Source organism: Alternaria ventricosa (assembly GCF_023758065.1).
Source record: "Alternaria ventricosa strain BMP 2768 chromosome Unknown scaffold_8, whole genome shotgun sequence".
Taxonomy (NCBI): Eukaryota; Fungi; Ascomycota; class Dothideomycetes; order Pleosporales; family Pleosporaceae; genus Alternaria; species Alternaria ventricosa.
In genome coordinates this window covers 681,503-698,817 of record NW_026055688.1, presented here as the reverse complement: position 1 = coordinate 698,817, position 17,315 = coordinate 681,503, and the positions used below count along the sequence as shown (strand labels likewise).

The 17,315-nt window shown below is 53.4% G+C and overlaps 6 protein-coding genes across 6 annotated transcripts; 4 read left to right on the top strand and 2 right to left on the bottom strand.

Moving 5' to 3' along the window:
- Positions 1-479: 479 nt before the first annotated feature.
- On the bottom strand, positions 480-4,101 carry J4E93_005481 (uncharacterized protein; the record flags this gene model as incomplete). Its single annotated transcript, XM_049343402.1, has 3 exons — positions 480-3,746; positions 3,793-3,877; positions 3,929-4,101. 3 exons carry the CDS (start codon positions 4,099-4,101, stop codon positions 480-482), a joined length of 3,525 nt encoding a protein of 1,174 aa, XP_049199495.1.
- Positions 4,102-5,781: 1,680 nt separating this feature from the next.
- On the top strand, positions 5,782-6,666 carry J4E93_005480 (uncharacterized protein; the record flags this gene model as incomplete). The annotated part of the gene is made up of 1 exon (XM_049343401.1): positions 5,782-6,666. The coding sequence occupies one exon, from the start codon at positions 5,782-5,784 to the stop codon at positions 6,664-6,666; it is 885 nt and encodes a 294-aa protein (XP_049199494.1).
- A 1,539-nt stretch (positions 6,667-8,205) lies between these two features.
- Positions 8,206-9,981, bottom strand: J4E93_005479 (uncharacterized protein; the record flags this gene model as incomplete). Its single annotated transcript, XM_049343400.1, has 1 exon — positions 8,206-9,981. One exon carries the CDS (start codon positions 9,979-9,981, stop codon positions 8,206-8,208), a length of 1,776 nt encoding a protein of 591 aa, XP_049199493.1.
- Positions 9,982-10,592: 611 nt separating this feature from the next.
- J4E93_005478 (uncharacterized protein) lies at positions 10,593-11,806 on the top strand (the record flags this gene model as incomplete). The annotated part of the gene is made up of 2 exons (XM_049343399.1): positions 10,593-11,088; positions 11,136-11,806. 2 exons carry the CDS (start codon positions 10,593-10,595, stop codon positions 11,804-11,806), a joined length of 1,167 nt encoding a protein of 388 aa, XP_049199492.1.
- Positions 11,807-13,101: 1,295 nt separating this feature from the next.
- Positions 13,102-13,722, top strand: J4E93_005477 (uncharacterized protein; the record flags this gene model as incomplete). Its single annotated transcript, XM_049343398.1, has 1 exon — positions 13,102-13,722. One exon carries the CDS (start codon positions 13,102-13,104, stop codon positions 13,720-13,722), a length of 621 nt encoding a protein of 206 aa, XP_049199491.1.
- Positions 13,723-14,012: 290 nt separating this feature from the next.
- J4E93_005476 (uncharacterized protein) lies at positions 14,013-17,275 on the top strand (the record flags this gene model as incomplete). Its single annotated transcript, XM_049343397.1, has 4 exons — positions 14,013-14,276; positions 14,380-14,622; positions 15,949-16,387; positions 16,440-17,275. The coding sequence occupies 4 exons, from the start codon at positions 14,013-14,015 to the stop codon at positions 17,273-17,275; spliced, it is 1,782 nt and encodes a 593-aa protein (XP_049199490.1).
- Between the last annotated feature and the right edge of the window lie 40 nt (positions 17,276-17,315).

Below are 17,315 nucleotides of genomic sequence, written 5' to 3'. Positions count from 1 at the left end.
ATACAATATCCGGTAGCTTCGTGATCCTCTTGACATGATGAATATGCTAAGAATATGCATGTCCAAAGGCCACATCACGTTCAAGAACGTAGCTCACAACGTCAAAAGCACAGTATGAGCAAATATGAACATGACAACAGTCTCATCATTGACCAAGACTACACAAAAGATTATCTCAGAAGAAAGTAAGCAAGAACAGAAACGCCCATTCAAAACACCAAGTAATCATAGCCAGCCACTCAATCGGGGCCGATGCTCGTCCATACCATCCTTCAGAACACCTAATAAAAACAATGACAATAAGCCCTTGAGGCACGCTCGCTCTGCCTCATCATGCGCTTCATGCGGTCGTGATGCTGCGCCCGATATAATATATACACAATACACAAGTTTTACGCCTCAACATGCTCGTTATGGATGGAACCATGTACCAGGGATGAAGAATGTAATAACACCCCAGACATGCCGTCGTGATGGTCTTAACGGGATGAGCCGGATTGTTTGGGAAGGGGCGAGGGGTTGTATGTCCATCCGCCATCGCGAACGAGGCGTTCTCTCGCCTCGCGCTCCTTGCGCTTCTCCTCGGCTGTGACTTCGTCGTTGGCCCAGTAGGCGCTGCTGGTGCGCTCGCGGAAACGCTTGTGGCGCTCCTTGTTGGGGAAGACCTTTTCCATCTCCAGCGGTGCAATGGGACCGAAGATGTGCTCGGGATCCATGAGCTGTTGATTGCTCAGCATCTCGCGAAGGTTGGGGGTGTTAACCCAGCTGGGCTGCTCGAACTCGTTCTCAGAGTCTTCGTCTTCCGAGTCGGTCATAATCTCAGGCAGCTTGATGTCATCTCCGTTGGGGTACTGTATCGTGGGTGCCTGGGATTGGGGTTGGTATGCGGACTCCGCGAATGGAATCTTGCCCTTCGCAAACTGAGCATGCGCTGGTGTAGTTGGGTTGAGGTTCTTCGCCTGTTGTGAAGGTCGTTTCGCTGGGCGATGGAGGGTCTCATCGCTTTCGCCTGGGAACTGTCGCTTGGGAGGGGGCTTTGCAGGATTGACAGGAGGAATGTTGATGCGGTTCGCATCCTGAACTGTCTGTAGGCGAGATATAGGTCGGGCGGCTCCAAGATCAGAGCGCGGTGGTTGTGACGTCGAAGCCTTGGGCTTTTCAACCACAGATTGCGGGCGGGCGGCTTGAGGCGCGGGAGGCTTAGAGATCGGCCTTGCAGACTTGGTTCCGGGTGCAGACTTAGTAGACAAAGCTGAAGCTGGGCGGTTTGCTGCGGCTGTAGGAGGCCTTGATGAAGGTCCCACAGATTTTCCCAAGTTCTGAGGAGCCGATGGGAGAGGTTTGCTAGACGACGGAGCCGGACGAGCAGCAGGGGGAGGTGCCTGTCCGTACTGGCTGCTCTTGAGATTGACCATAATCTTCTGAGGTGCCTTCGCCTTTGTAATAGCATCCTTGCTTGATGGTTTGGCAAGTTTCCTAGGCTCCCGAAGAGGTGCCTTTGTCGTCTTAGTGGTAGGCAACAGGCTCTTCGGAGGTGGCGGTGGTGGCATTTCGTCGCCGGAGTCCACGTCTTGCTCCCTGGAGGAAGCAGTGTTTGATCGAGGGATACCAGGCCGAGACACGGGCTGTTGCGGTGCTGCCTGTGCTGGTGTCTTACTCGCAGCCGATGCAGTGGGTTGCCTCAGACTTGATTGCGACGACATCGCGGTCGGTGTCTTTGCGCCCATGGCTCTGGCCTTCTGGGCATGTGCAGCAGCCTTGCTTTGTTCCTTCTCGCGCATCTGCCTGAGCTTGTCCTCAGCACGCTGTTGTTGCTTGGTCTCCCTCATTTCCTTCTCTCTCGCGTCCTTCTCCTTCTGCTTCTCGCGTTCAGTGGAGCTGCGAGTCCGTCGACCGTCTCCCTTTAGTGGGCTACCGGGCATGGTAGCACTCTTACCGGACTTGATAGAGTCCTTGGAAGGTGAGCGCATATGAGTGAAGATAGTGGCCGGCCTCTCTGCGCGCTTGGGGCTGCTTAGGGCATCTTCTGATGGATCTGAAGAGGGGAACTTGGGCCTAGCAGGGCTCTCCTTGAGTGCATCCATCTTCACCTGAGCGCTGGTAGCACTCGATCCGATGAGCTTCTCTTTCGCTGCGCGGAATGCTGAATACAGTTTAGATTTCGAAGCACTGAGGGGGCCATCCATGTATTTCTTACTAGTCGGAGAGCCAACCGGCGTGGTTGATTCAGCAACTGCTGTGAGATCCGGATTTGAGACTGAAGTGAGCTTGGGCGGCACATGCCTACCTGGAGAGGTCTGGACGTCAGCAGTATGGCTCTTGTTAAAAGCAGGCCTAGCGACCTTGGGTGCGACTGCTGCTGTCCGAACCGGCGAGATCCAGTCGTCATCGTCGTCGTCCTCTTGTGCGGGTTCGGGTGCTGGGAGGCTCGGGTACGCTGGCTGTGAAGTCTGAACAGGTGCCACCTCTTCCTTTGCTTGTGTGGGTTCCTGAGGCTGCGACTGCGCAGAAGTGATGTTCTGGCTGATGCGCTTCGGCGCTTCGTTCTGCTGCTTGAGCATGTTGATTCGCTCGAACAGACGCTGGGTCGAGGTCTTGTTGTGAACCTTCGTTGTCTCCGATTCCTCTCGCTGAAGCTCCGGGCGTTCCATGTCCACATCTGAGTCATCGGCGTGTTGTATCTCCGCAGGATGCGCGAGCTGCGAGCCTCCCAAACTCTTTCCTCCTGTGAATCTTCCCATGTGGCTGTTGCGGGCTTTGCTCTGGTCGATGTGACTAATGCGCGACACTCGGTTGCCCATACTCTTCTTCGGGAGCAATGGCTCGCGTGCGGGAAGGGAGGCAAAGGTAAGACTGCTTTTCCTAACGAGCGGCTTTACAGGGCTAGAGTTGTCTGAAGGAGAGCGCACATCATCGTCCATGTCCATTTGATCATCGATATCATGATGGATGAGGGTATCGTTGTGCTCAAGTTCTGGGGACGCAGGCGGCGGGCCTGAGGGCGTGGTCGAGTGGTCGGGCGCGTAGATGTTCTTCGGCTCAGGCGCCAGAGCGCGGTTGTTCGCTGTGTCAAGCGCGTCGTGGGTCTCGGCGGAGATGCTGTACTGTTCGGAAACTACGCGTGGTGGCTCTGGGAAGTCCTCCATATCATCCATGCTGTGATCCTCTGCGTCGGAAAGGTCATGGTGAATCATGGTACCATCGGCGTCAGATCGCGAGCGGTCAGCCTTGTATTCGTCATCCACTTCCATCGCATCCGCGTCCGCGTCTTTTGCGCGCGAAGCTTCCCGCGAGGCATTCTTGCTCGCGAAAGCCTCATTCGCGGAGACGAAAGAATCGCCAGTGTCGCGGTCTTCTTCTTTTTCGTGTATCGAATGACGGAAGGATTGAGTGGGCTGTGTGGGTTGTGTTGAGAAGCTCTGTGGCGGTGAGAAGACCTCGCTGGCTTCTGAAGTCATTACCGTCTCTTGCGAGGACTGGACAGGGTTCCATGCTGGTGCAAGAGGCTGTGCTGGGCGCTTATCGAATACATTTGCTTGGAAGCTAGTGTCGACGTTCTCCTTGCCGGCGCTCTCGGGCTTAGTAAACAGCTGTCGCGCGATGGGCGTGCGGGTAACGGTAGGCGATTGGCGAACCGTGTTCTCTGCGTCTTCGGCGATCTGGAATCTAGCCTTGACGTTTCGTAGACTCTCTTCGGCGGCGCTGTTGCGTTTCTGCGCGTTCGCAGACTTGATGCTGGCAAGAGGCTGGCTGAGGTTAGTATGGGATGGAAGGCGACGCGCAAATTCTTACCTGGCGATCCACCGCCTTCTTTCGCGCGGTGCGAGGCGTCTTGCCGCGTAATTTGCCGGGTGTCTTGAAGACATCGAGGTTGTGTCTACCGGAGAGTCAGTCTGGCGCGTGTTGACGCAAGGTAGACGCGACATACGGTCTGTCGCTGGCCAAAATGTCGAACATGTGCTCGTTGAGCCATTCCAGCTCGTTGCGCACAGAGAAGCCAAAATCCTCCAATTCTTGGGATACAAGCGTGTTGGATTGATGGCGCTCCTCGAGGATCCATCCAGCGGACCCTACAGTGGGTGCCTTTGTGCGGGCAGCCATGGCGAATGTGTGAGAGGTAGAAGTAAGTGCGGGTGGTTGGGCGCGTCGCGGTGCTGGCAGTCGCGTTCCGGATAAAGGTGAAGTATCGTCTACGTTAGCTGAGCATGTCGTCTCGAAGCAATTCAGTCGTGTGTATCAACGCCAAAGGCAAAAGGGCAGTCCTGGGGGTGTCGTCGTCGGGGCGTTGGGGTGTTGGACCTTGAATGTTGTGACGCGGGACGAATCCAAACAATCGAGTGGGCCGCCCATCGCGCTGGCCATAGCGTTGCCAAGCCCGCCTCTCCCTTTTGGGACGACACCTGCATCATCGCTCACCATGGTGCACTGCGTTGCATCCTCTCTCACTATCTGTCTTTGCCATTATTACTCGAGATATCGCTTGTTTAAGGCTTCTGAAACTTATGCCGGTGGTGGTGGTGGCTAAGTATAGCACGCGGCAAAGGCCCGCCAAACGATCGCTGTAGCCGTTGAACACTGACCACCTGGCTGTCTTTGTCGCTGCTTCTTCGCTTCGGCCTATCGATTGGCTACCTTCACTCCTTGTACTCATCGCATCGTGTGGTCTTCACGCTCGAGGGTGGAAATGATCTATCGCAGAATCTCCAGCCACGTACTTGGGAGTGTCGTCGCTGCATGGAGCGCGCCCAAGTAGACTTTGGGAGTACGTTTTCTCCTGTGTGCAGCTAACCTTCATTATATGCAATCAAAACGCTCCAATGGAGTGTTCAAGTCTTGGAGTAACGCGTACGTGTACAAGATCCAATGGGAGCGTTGAAATTGATGACTGGCATGCGGTAGAAAGGTACCAGTGGTCCCTCGCCCCTCTGAACCAAGGAATGGCACCCATTACCTAGGATCATTGACAAAATGCTGACCTTGAGCCAAACCCCTACGGTGTACCGCTTGTTAAATGCGCTGGTCCGTGGTTTTCTGCTGCCTCCCACGTTTCCCTTGGCCACACTGTCGCACATTTTCTTTCCCTAATTTCTGCGGTTATATTTCACTTCGAAAAAGCCCTTACTTAAAAGCAGGGCTTCTGCCATCAGAGTTCCACTTCTGCTGCACCAATACCTCCGCGCCACTCACGACCTCTCATACACCTCTGATATTATGTCTCCTTCAAGGGATACCAGAAGTGCGACAGACGATGGACCTCCCAACTATATTCCCAATGACTCTTTTGCTTCTGGGCGCAGGCAGGAAACTCCATGGGGCTACACAGGTCGGATGGAAGACAGCACCCCCAATGATGCTTTTGTGCGCAGGCGGGAGACGTTCAACTGTGATGACCCTCCCAGCTACTCATCGCTTACCATACGACGCTCCGATGACCCAGAGCACCCTTGGAATAGAGCTCCGTCAACATATCGACCTTTCGGGAGTGCTTCCTCCACAGCCGGATCCTCCCACCGCCAACCGATACGACAACAGAGGGAGCATGAGCTTCGCAACGCAGTGCAATCTTCTCCCGAATCGCGACTAGGTTCATTCCCGCCATTCCTGTCATCACTCCCGTCACAGCCATTGCAGGCAACGCTAGTACCAGAGCCATCACGATCACCACGGGCATCGCTGCCTGCATCAACAACAAAACCACCAGGAGCTGTCTCCACGCCGCTCTGGCGATTGGGCTATACCCATTCAAATACTATCAATCCTTCCGCAAAAGTGATTGCACCCATGAACCAAGAGACGGGAGAGGTACATGGATCTTCTTTTGCCGAACTTACCTACGCAAATGTCGATTTCAACACACCTTCCCCCGCCTCCAAAGACAAATCAAGAACTACGTTACCAAGTCGAAGTCTTGGTGACCGATATAAGCCGCCAGTCTTCGGAGAGCCTACAGCTCTCAGGTCTGTAGTTTTCAAGCCTACAGCTTACCAGCCTAATGTCTTCACTACACCCGAATTGGCCCCAGACGCTAGGAGAGAGGTCGTGACAAAAGCCAGAGATCCGATTTTTCTGAATAAGTCAACACGTCTCGAAGACCTACCAGCCCTCAGAGCACGCCTAGCAACTATTCGTGACCTTCGCGAGCTAAACTACTCTGACGCAGAGATCGAGACAATGGTCTCGAATATGGACAATGTCGGACTCTCCTTTCCTGACCTCCTGGAGAAGCTCAGAAACGGGCCACCGAGCGACATCGCCACTAAGAAAGCAGAACGCGCTCAGAGCAACGTTGGTGTGCGACCGACGACTAGCACGACCCCCACAACACCTGTCAAACGCAATGTGCCGACATATTCCCTCAATCCCTCTGACGTGGAAGGTAGGAGGACTCAGCTGCCCGTCAGGAGCCGGGCAACTACAAAAACTGTCAAATCGCGTTTCTCAGTCGAGAACCTCGCTTCGGTGCAAACGGATCCCACTACTCGTGCCGAGTTGGATAGGGTGTTGGCTATGGACAAGTCCAAGGTTCCCAAAGAGAAGGTTCCCGAGGAAGAGTTTGAGACGCTGAACTTGGACTCGGACGAAGAGGAATGGGACAAGATCGACGTAGAGGATGAGTGGGAAGTTGTCGATGATCCGAGAGTAGAAATGGAGAAGAACCAGGGTTGAGTTCTGTAGCTGGTTCTGTGGGTATCTTTCTTTCATTCTTTCTTTCTTGACTCACATTGTAGACTTAGATTAGCCTGAGGTGAATCTTAGACATCAGGCTCTCTTCACACCAAAGGATTTTCGTGGTACGGTGAAGTGGGCAGTAGGCCAAAGCAGTGAATGCCAGGGCACGAGCTGTTCGACTAGATTGCTCCATACAGCTACATGTTTCATCGCCCATTTTCATCCACTAGTGAACATTTCTCAATGTAAAGAACGTCTAAAATTATGCCCCCACCCGCAACCACACCACTCAACCATCGCTGCGAACATGTCTTCTCCTCCCCAAGGCACTGAGAGCCATCCAACCACCCGCCCCTATTGGATCCATCGGGAGAGAATTTCATTAGTTGATCCCCGTCCAAGAGGTATGCCCGACCGCCTCTCAAGAGTAGACCCAAATCGTCTATACCGTCCGTCTTCTCCCACACAACAACCAGACAGCTTTCTGGCCCAACCAGAACCTGCTGCACCATCAGAAGATCATACCCCACCATCATTAACTGAAATCTTTCCACCTTCCGTCTCTGCAACATTCCTTGACCCTACCTCGATACCAAGAACCAATCCAAGTCGGCGCTCGCGTGCTGGACCTACTGGACTATTCCAAACCTCCACAACCTCCCCATTCACCCTACCCACCTTCCTCACCGGCAATCTCCTCCCGCTCCTGCCCTCACACCCCCTCTATCCCGCCACAGGCACAATATGTGGAATTTGCCAAGACCAGTTCCACGGCTCCCACGCCCCCATCCTCATCATCAACACACCACATTGCGTTGACCACATCTTCGGATACCAATGTCTGCGCAAGGCGCTCGCATCAGGAATGCCAAATAGCAACAAATGTCCACTATGCCGGACAAAGTGGTTTGAGATCAAGAGAGAAGGATTAGAAGATTTGGCGGAGATTTGGCGGGGTATAGAGAGGGAAGAAGAGAGGATTATTAGGGAGGAGCAGGAAGCGGAAGCCAAAGCTGCGAGGAGGGTAAGGAGAGAGGAGATCGAGGCTGTGAATGCATGGCTGGGTGATGTTGAGCCTGATGATGTTGATCGTGCGACGACACTAATGGAGATGGTAATGGTCGTCGCCGAGTATCTTTACGCCATCTTCATCGGGCTTCTCATTCTGTTTGTCGCAGCTTGTGTCATTATTTGCTTTCTTGAACTTTGGGCATCAAGGGAGGCGTTCCCGTTCTGGCGTAGGTTGGAAGAGGCGTTCAATTTTGAACAGTAGTAAGACGCTTGTGGGAGGGGAAGCGAGGTAACTAAGTTGTGGAGCTCATCACAGGGGAGATGCGAAGAGACGAAAACGTACTAGTATGCCATTATCGTTACACGTAATTGTAACATGCGCGCGTTAAGAATTCCATCCAAAGACATCCCATTCACCCGTCCACCTGAACGCCGTGCCGGAAACAAACTATGCAATATGACGCTACTTCCACCGTACTGTAAAGGGACTTTTCTGTATTCTTCCAATCACCCCTCTTTCTGTCCCTAGGTCTCAGACCACCTAGCAAGTGTAATACTGGTAGTGTACACCATGGCGACGACACCAATAACCATCATGGAAATGTCACCGAACTTCTCCCAAGGACGGTTCGCAACGCCCTTGTAGTGCAGGTAGGCAGGGTAGATGTACACCAGAGGTACACAGGCAAAGCTGCCAATGAGCGCGACGAACTTATCGAGGTCGCTAGCTCCAAGGATAGCAATGAGACCGCAAAGAATGACAAGACTGGTCCTGAAGGCGTTCTTCTTCCACTTGGTCATGTTGCTCTGCTTGCCCGATGCGCGACCAAAGATCTTCAGCTCAATGTTTCGCATAGCAGGGAAGAGCTGCACCGGTGTACCGACGAGAACGGCCATGGAATAGAGGAACTGGACGGCGTTGACGAGCTTGCTGGTCTGGGGAAAGTTGGTGATGACCTCGACGGAGACGTTCTCGCCGAAGGTTCCGTAGCAGAGTACACCGACAGACGTGAAAATGACGGTGATGATGAGCATGACGATGTAGAGCAGCTTGCTGAAGTGCTCGGGCTCCTTCATGCTGGACTGAATGGGAAGAATAAGGCCGATGCCCTCGAAGGTGAAGATGGCGGAACCGATAGTCAGAGTAAAGTCGCGAGGGTTGAAGAGTTCGATAGATGGGTTGAAACCGCCCATCTTGGTGATCGATGAGATATCGTACCAGTAAATGTACGTCAGACCGATGAGAATGAAGACATCGGCGAGAAGAGCGGCGGGTCCGAGCTTGGAGATGTTCCGGATGAAGGACATGGGTATCAGGACAGCGATCTGAATACCAATGAGCGCATTGGTTGAAAGAGGCTCCTCAGCGTGAGTGACAGCATCCAGGAACGATCGAAGGTTGTCGGCAGTAAAGATGAGACCAGCGCATACGAAGCCGATTTGCGAGAGCGTGATGGAGACCAAGATGAGGGCACGGAATCTCGGACCCACAACGATAGAACCCAGGTCACCGTAACCACCACCACCGTACCTCTTTCTTGTCGCCAGCAGCAACTCAAAACACAGCGCTGTGATGGCAGAGACCATGATCATGGTGATCGACGAAAACAGCATGCCGCCATTCTTGAAGGCTTTGGGCAAGAACATGATTCCGGTACCGATGAAGGCCTTCAGGAGAGTAAAGAAGGTCTTGACCTGGTCCGCATCGCCCTGAGCCCTCAGTCTCTTCGAGCTCTGTCGGCGTCCAAGAAGTGGTCTCCGTTCGCCTTGCCCCTCATCTTCGTCTTCAACGGCAGACTCCGCATCCGACGAATCTTCATCAAGATCTTCACCAGCGAATTGGCCATACAGTTCAAGGAACGAAATGAAGTTTCGCGTAACAGGCTCCGAGATGTAGCTGACACGCTTGCTTTGCCGTTGTAAGTATTGGCGTCTCAGGCCGCCGGGCGCGAGCTGGTCGCGAACGGGTAGTTCGTCATGGTCAACGTCCGAAATTGACGGAGCAGGGTTGCGGCCAAAATGAACTGCATCAGAAAAGGTTGCTGCTCGTTGGTGCAACTTTTGCCGTCTGTTCTGCGCCGCAATCTTGTACAGGTCGCGGTGGATGTCGCCACCCTGTAACCGCAACGACGATTCTGGAAGCTGGCGGTCGCCCGAGTTGGAGGCGTTATCTGCGCCCTCTTCTGCCGCTGGCGTCGCTGGGTCAAACTCTGAGAAGTCGAAGCTTGGGTCTAGATGCTGCTCTAGGACCCTGGCTTCCTTGGGGTTGGCACCCGCCGTGGTCTGCGGTGTATCGGTCATCGCGGCGACAGCTTCAATGAATGTTCAAACACCACAGTAGATGACTGGAAAATATCGACGGAGCTACGCAGCTTGGGCGTCTGGTAGCTTGAGCGTGGCGGTGAGGTCCAAATGATGAAACAACAGCCAATCAGGGTTTGCAAAGCTCAAATGGTCCGTGTGCCTGACATCACCGTGTTGTGAGGTTTGGCGTTTGCAGTTTGTCGTGACAGAGTAGGAGAATGTGCGAGAAAACAACAGCGAGGGTTAGCACAGGGGAGGAGAGCTACTTGAAGCAAAACAAGGGACGAGAATCTTCGAAGACGAGACCGCGACGGACCTGGGAAAACATGACGATCTCACTGGCGCCTTGGCACCGAGGCACCTGGGCACGTGTTGTGGAAAGTGGCCATCCCTGCATCAGCCACGCCATCATTGGCGCAACAACCGACCGCGGCCGCATCCTAGGAGCTCAGTCCCAAGATAGCTGTTAATCAATACACATTGCCGGCAAAGCAGAAGAGCCCTTTGATCCGCACTTGACACGTTTCGTCACTGTCGACGGCACCATAAAGGCTGGAGAGCATACTGTACGTGATGGCCGCCCAACAAACCCCGAAAATCGTCTCACGATGGCCCCTCCAGGATTCGGGCCGCCTGGATACTCTGTCCCGCACCGCTCCATGCATCGCGAACCGCCCCCAGAAGGGTCCGATACCAACACCCGGCCCTATGCCATCTTCTTCTCCTATCTGTTGACATGCTTCTCTGTCGCGGTTTTCATCATCCTGAGGCTCGTCAAAAGAGCTAGCGTGTTGCGAAAGTCAACTACCGCACAGCTCCCACCAAGAAGACATGTCTGGCTATTCAGTGCACTTGCTGCGGGCAGCTTGCTCACAACATGGACGCACATGTTCCAGTACTTCAAGGTCAGCTATCAGTCTTGGCTGATGTGGCGTAGCTACTACGAGCTTGAGCCTCATCAGAATCACTGGGGGTTGTGGTTGAAAGAGACGTCCTTGTTTCGAGAGGCATGGGAGACTGTCATCATCGGATATGCGAGGTACTGGTGGTCACACCAAATCTTCTTCTTCGCATTGGGTCTAGGGTTGTATCTGGAGCAGAAAGGTAGAAGACTGTACCTATCATTTGGCAACTAGGACTAACGTATCTAGGTATTCGTCGCGGTATCCGATACACGTGGGCTTTCATGCTGCTTGGCCAGATTGTTGCCATCAGCTTCGCTACAAACCTCTTCCTGCTCACCTTGCTCTTGAGCCCGCCGGCACTACCTCCATCTTCATCTGGTTCACGTCGGCAAACGTGGTTGGGTCCATGGCTTCTTAACCTCTTCGCGATCTTCGCAACTGCTTATCCCGCGATGCAATTGGCAGATGAACACTACTGGCATCATCCCACGCACTTCATGCCGGTGCTCATGGCTCCACACATCGCTTTGATGCTGTTGCCCATTGCACGCGCTGTTGTACCGGCCTCATCCTTCATCGAAGATATCCAATTCACCGACAAGGTCTATAGCTACATGTGGGCACTGGTCCTAGGGAATGCTGGACTGATGCTGGCATGGACTACTGCAACAGCGTATGCCTATGGTGGTTTTGTGGGAATCCAAAGTGCTCTGCTAGAACACCCAGCAGTGAGCAGCGTGGGATTCGATGTCATCTTCTGCTGGATCACATGGGCCTGTTGGTACTGGACGCAACCAAAACTTGCTTATGACAGTGTATCGCGGGACTCGGCCGAGAGGAGGAGCGCACATGCTGACGACGAGCCAGCTACTGCGCTGGGTGCCAGTGGATATGATGGCGGAGCAAGGCATCGCTAGTGTGGTAGTCTATCGGCTGACAGAGCTGATGATACGACGAAGCTGGGTGTTGCGGCGATACGAGGAGGAGTGCGGAACTCGTGGTTACATCATGGGTGATTGAGCGGGCTATTGCGATACTGCGTCGTTGTCAGTCAGCGCTCTGATGTCAATGGAACAAGGTCCTCAATCATACATACGGCTCATAGTGTGTAACCGTAAGCTCTTGACTCACCCTAGGAGTATAGAGTTGCAACGGTGGCTTGAGACTGGCTTTATAGCTCTGTTCTTAGTATTCTACGCGTCCAGCACTCCGTGTATTATTAGGTATCGCAACCGATCTGTTCATAGACGGAAGGTAGTGGCGGAAACGTGGAGTAAGAGCTGACTATCGCGAGAGCAGTAACCCGAACGCAGTCGTTCATTTCGTAGTTGGTGTGAGGGTGTAAATCTGATGCCGTAGACGATGTCACACCTCCGGCGAGTTTAGAATCGATAAGATTTGGCGCTAAGCAGTAACTCCGGCTTACAACCGGCCTGAACTCTTGCGTCATTGAAGGAGAGCAACAGTCCACTTTCCTCCATCTCCATCATGGTACGAGGATGCACAATTTACACAATATTGGATGCATCAGCACATCACGAGCAATTTCATTTACGACCTCGTTCTAGGCTTAATCAGCCTGCCAAAGCAGTGCTTATGATGCCTCTCATATTGCTCACGCTCACGAACTCAGCTTTTTTCGCCGCACCATTACTTTTTTCACCTGCAGATTCGGTACTGAGCTATCGATTTCAAGCCTCGTATTGACAGCTGATCTTTACGCTACATGCACCCTGAGGTCCTGTGCGGCTGTGGCACTTGTGGCACTTATGCAAGACTTATCCGGCAGGCTGGGGAAAGCTTCGCTCGCTAACGCGCGGGGTTTGGTCTATAACTGCCCTGATTGAGTTGCGCTGACCCTCATCGGGCATGCCGTGCGGTACTGCATACGGAGCGAACGCAGCCGACTGGAAAGGATCATCATGGGTGTGGCAAGGCGGCCAAAGCTAACGGGTAGCGGAACGTCATGGGCTGGCTGGGGCCCGTTATGGTGGAACACATGACTGCTGCGCAGGTGGAACCTTTGGAGGGAGCTGCGATGAGGCTGCGCGAATACGGCGACTACGAAGGATGATCGTGAGTATAAAGCTTGACCGTGCCGTTGCTGGAAAACTGCACTCATCAACTCCTACGTACTCAATCAACGCCTAGCATACCTCAGAAATTCTATCATCGCATCGACCACCTACAAAACCAACCAGCATCGTTCGAAATGAAGACCTCATCCATCGCCCTCACCCTTGCAGCAACTGCCGTTACGAGCGCACAGGATCCGTTCTACAACATCAGCTCTGCACCATTCTTCCTTGTCGTCACATCCGAAGACGGAAAGGTCAATGATACGCTAAGCGCCTGTCACGTCGGTGCAGCCATCGAATCACTCTGCATCAGCAACGCCGGCGTAGGTGACAGCCCAGAACCTCTCGACGGCGCACAATTCCAATTCAACACATCTGTCTACTCTCAAGCACCAGAGGAGGGCTTCGGCGTACCAGGCATCTTGACCTGGTGGTTGAACACCACTACCCTCGACATTCCCTCATCAGCGGCTTTCAACCTCGACCCAACTTCCAACCTTGCAGGCATCACTCTCAGCCCCGGAAGCGGAAGCGATACAACGATGCTGGCTTTCGACTCCCAGGACGAACTTACGTATCAGGCCTACGTCCGTGGCGAGAACAATACAGGCAACTACCAGGAATTCTACCGCTGGTATGCTTGCGACACAGATTATGCCAGCTACAGGTACAACAACTTGGCATGGGGACTGGGTGCGGGCAAGCCAGACAACCCAACCTGCGTCTCGGTCAACGTGACGAGGGTGTTTGTCTAAGACGGAAGATTGTGATGGAAGAAGCTGTTCCGTAATGGTTGGATGAGAGGAGCGGAGATGGTGGAGGACCCAATCGGGATTTACGACTCAACGTGCTACGCAGCTAATACTAATAGATAATGACACTCCTTTGACATGCGCAATCCGTTCCACGTGTACGTTCTGATAGATGCCAATCATCTTGATGTGATCCAATGTCCTCCTCTACAGACCTCTATAAGCCAACATCCTTTCCCTCTAGCTTGCTGTTTCGTCCTGCACCCGTACTCGCTGCACAAATTACCGCTGCCATGTTCAGTATCCTGCCCATCATACTTGCTCTCGCAGCCCTTATTCGCGCCGATTGCACGTACGATTGTGAACCCATCTACACCATACAGTCTAACCCCTTCAACGTCGTCCTCCTATCCGAGGATATTTCCCTGAACGGCACCACACTATCCGCATGCCATGCAGGTGCAGCAGTCTTCACCCTCTGCCCCACGCTTTCAGAAGAAGGGGCCCAGTATCCCGTTGTCCTAACCCACAACACAACCGACACTGCCATCACGAACGTACGTCTCCCATACACATCTGCCCTGCTTTCCCCATCAGCCCTACCATCCACCAAAAGAAACTCGCAGCACCCATCCCCACACCCGCTAACACCCCACCCAGACCTTCGGCACCCAAGGCATTCTCTCCTGGACCATCCCCTACGACCCCTACCCCATCGACCTTTCCGTGCTCCTCCAACCCCAAGACATCGTCCCTCTATCCATTGCCCAACTCGCCATGACCTACAATGGCGACGGCAGCCTTTCCTTCGACAGCAACGACATACTGAACTTCCAGAATCCGATTACTTGGGGGACTGAGAAGCCGGGTATGGGTGAGTGGACGGGGTACTATCGCTGGTGGGTTTGCTTCACGTACTATGGGACGGGGTATGTTAGGCAGACTTTGGTATGGGGGACAGGGGTTGGGAAACCTGGTAAGTTTGTTGCTTTTTGTTTTCGGTAGATGTTGATGTCAGGGTGGTGAGTCTGTGCTGACTGCTTTTGCTAGATCCGCCGAGTTGTGTCAAGATTGGGGTCAAGAGGGTGTTCGTGTGAGAGATTGCCCGAACTGAGTTCAGGCTTCTAGTGTGAGCCCAAGGCGCATTGCCCTCTTCGTCGATCAGATGGTAGATGGAGGTTTGCGGCGAATCCGGATGTGAGATGGACCTGCGTCGATGTTACGGCTGTTGGGATCAGTAGAATAATGACAGGAAGAAGCACGACTTCTATGTGACAACCAAAGCTGATTATTCTTCGGGCCAAAATTTCATTTCCGTGTCTCCAATGCCAAAGTGTTCAGTAGGCTCGGCCGGCATGCTCTTTGTTGTTGAGGCTACAACGAGCCCTCCAAGTGCCCTCCAGGAGTTGTGTGTGAATGCCTCCGGAAATAAGGAAACAACACATTAGAGAGCAAAAAGGCGACGAGAGCTCTGGTGGAAGCCGTGCGCCTAGTTGGCCTAAAGCTCAAATTCATAGGCTGAAGCAATTGGGGTAGACCTCCGTGAGGCTTGACCCTCAGTCCCTGAAGCTTAGACGGTTAGCGTATCACGCGAGGCTGGGCGTCTTCCATGTCGCGCACTCAACCCCAGCCTCTCTCTACACGGCCACAGCGCAATGGGCTTTCAGCACTTCCGAGATCTCTTTTTCGTTCAATGACTTTACCGACCGTCTTCCACAGTGGTTGGGGGCTAATGACGTGTCAAAATGCCTCACGACGCGGCTCTTGAGAGCCGCGTACGCCAAAACCGCCACAAACCTCCGGCCGCGAGAGCCAGCCCAACTGCAGTCAATGTTCGCGACAAGCCATTGTGTAGCTGCTATTGGACCCATATAAATCTCCGACCAGCTCAAAAGGCGTTCCCCAGGACGGATAGGCCTTCGAGATGGTCGCATTCAGCCTTCCCCGCGTAGATCCGACACAACGTGTGATGGCGTTCGAGGCGAGCAATGCCGTCATCGTGCTTTCCGGCGAATGTCAGCTAAGGTGAACCACCAACGTCGTGCTGGTAAGGCAGACTGTCTCGACATCGTCTCTCGATAAGTACAGCGCGTAGCATTAATTGTATGCCGGCATTGCATAGCACTTGCTAACCAGCACTTCGTCATTCTTTCGCATCGCATCGCCCTCATGATTCCTACATTGTTTTTCTTCCCTTTGGCCTTACTTACAATACCTATAACCGCACAGTCTTCTCCCTCCTCCGTGCCAAATACGCCTATACCTAGCAGTTCTACTGGAACGATCGTCGATGTCTCCAGTACCTTTACGAGCACCTACTCCGCCGACTTCTCGAGCGGTCTCCCGGGCATTGTCCTGAGCACGTTTACCTCCGGACGGCAGAATGCCACCGCTACCTCGTCGACGACAACACAAGAGGTGACAGCCATAGTCGGACTGTCTCCTTCGACCGAATCCTCAAACGGCACTGCTTCAACAACCACGACATCTGCTCGTCCAAGCCCGACTAATACTCAGCCATGCAATGGATACGTCGAGTTTTGCCAGAGGAGGTTTTCCAACATCTCTATGGTTGTCGCACATAACAGCCCATTCGTGAGGCCGCACAATGCAGCCAGCAACCAAGACTACCCAGTGCTTAATCAGCTCAATGATGGAGTTCGAGGGTGTAAGCGCATCATACACGATACCGGAAAACTCTGGCTGACGTTCAACAATAGTGCAGTTCGAGACCCAGAAACCCAACGAGACTTCCGCTATACGCCTCTGTCATACCTCCTGTAACCTGCTCGACGTGGGCACCCTCCAATCATACCTCGCAACGGTCAAAAGCTGGCTCGACCAAAACCCGTTCGAGGTCATTGCCATCATGATGGGCAACAACAACGGTCAGGACACTCGAAACCCAGCGACAGACTATATTGCACCTTTCCAAGCCTCGGGAATAATGGAATACGTATGGACACCACCCTCGGCTAGTCTGAACCTGACGGACTGGCCCACATTGGCCGAGATGATTATTAGGAATAAGCGTGTCGTGGTGATGTTGGACTATGGCGCAGACCAGGAACAAGTCCCGTGGCTGCTCAGCGAATTCAACTATCAGTGGCAAACACCCTTTTCGCCAACCGATCCCGCGTTCCCTTGTACGGAGCAAAGACCCCCAAATCAGCCAGAAGGAGTCTCACGCGAGCGCATGTACGTGATGAACCACAACCTGAACATCGAAGTCAGTCTCCCAGGCGTGAGCAGCATCCTCATACCAGCATACTCCCTCCTCGATGAGATCAATGCTGTGTCTGGAAACGGCAGTGTTGGCCTCAACGTACAAAACTGCGAGAAAATGTGGAATCGTCCGCCGAATTGGATACTGGTCGACTACTACAACTATGGCAACTTTAATGGATCTGTCTTCCAGGTTGCTGCGACGGCCAACAACGTCACGTACAACGAGCAGTCGTGCTGTGGCACGGAGAGTACCAGTGCGGCGCGTATGCTGAGAAGTGGAGAGCTTTTCATGGCTTCATTATTCGTTGGCGCTTATCTGTTGTGGTGAGTATAGTGCAAGGCAGCTCAGTTAGTCTTGGAGTATTGGT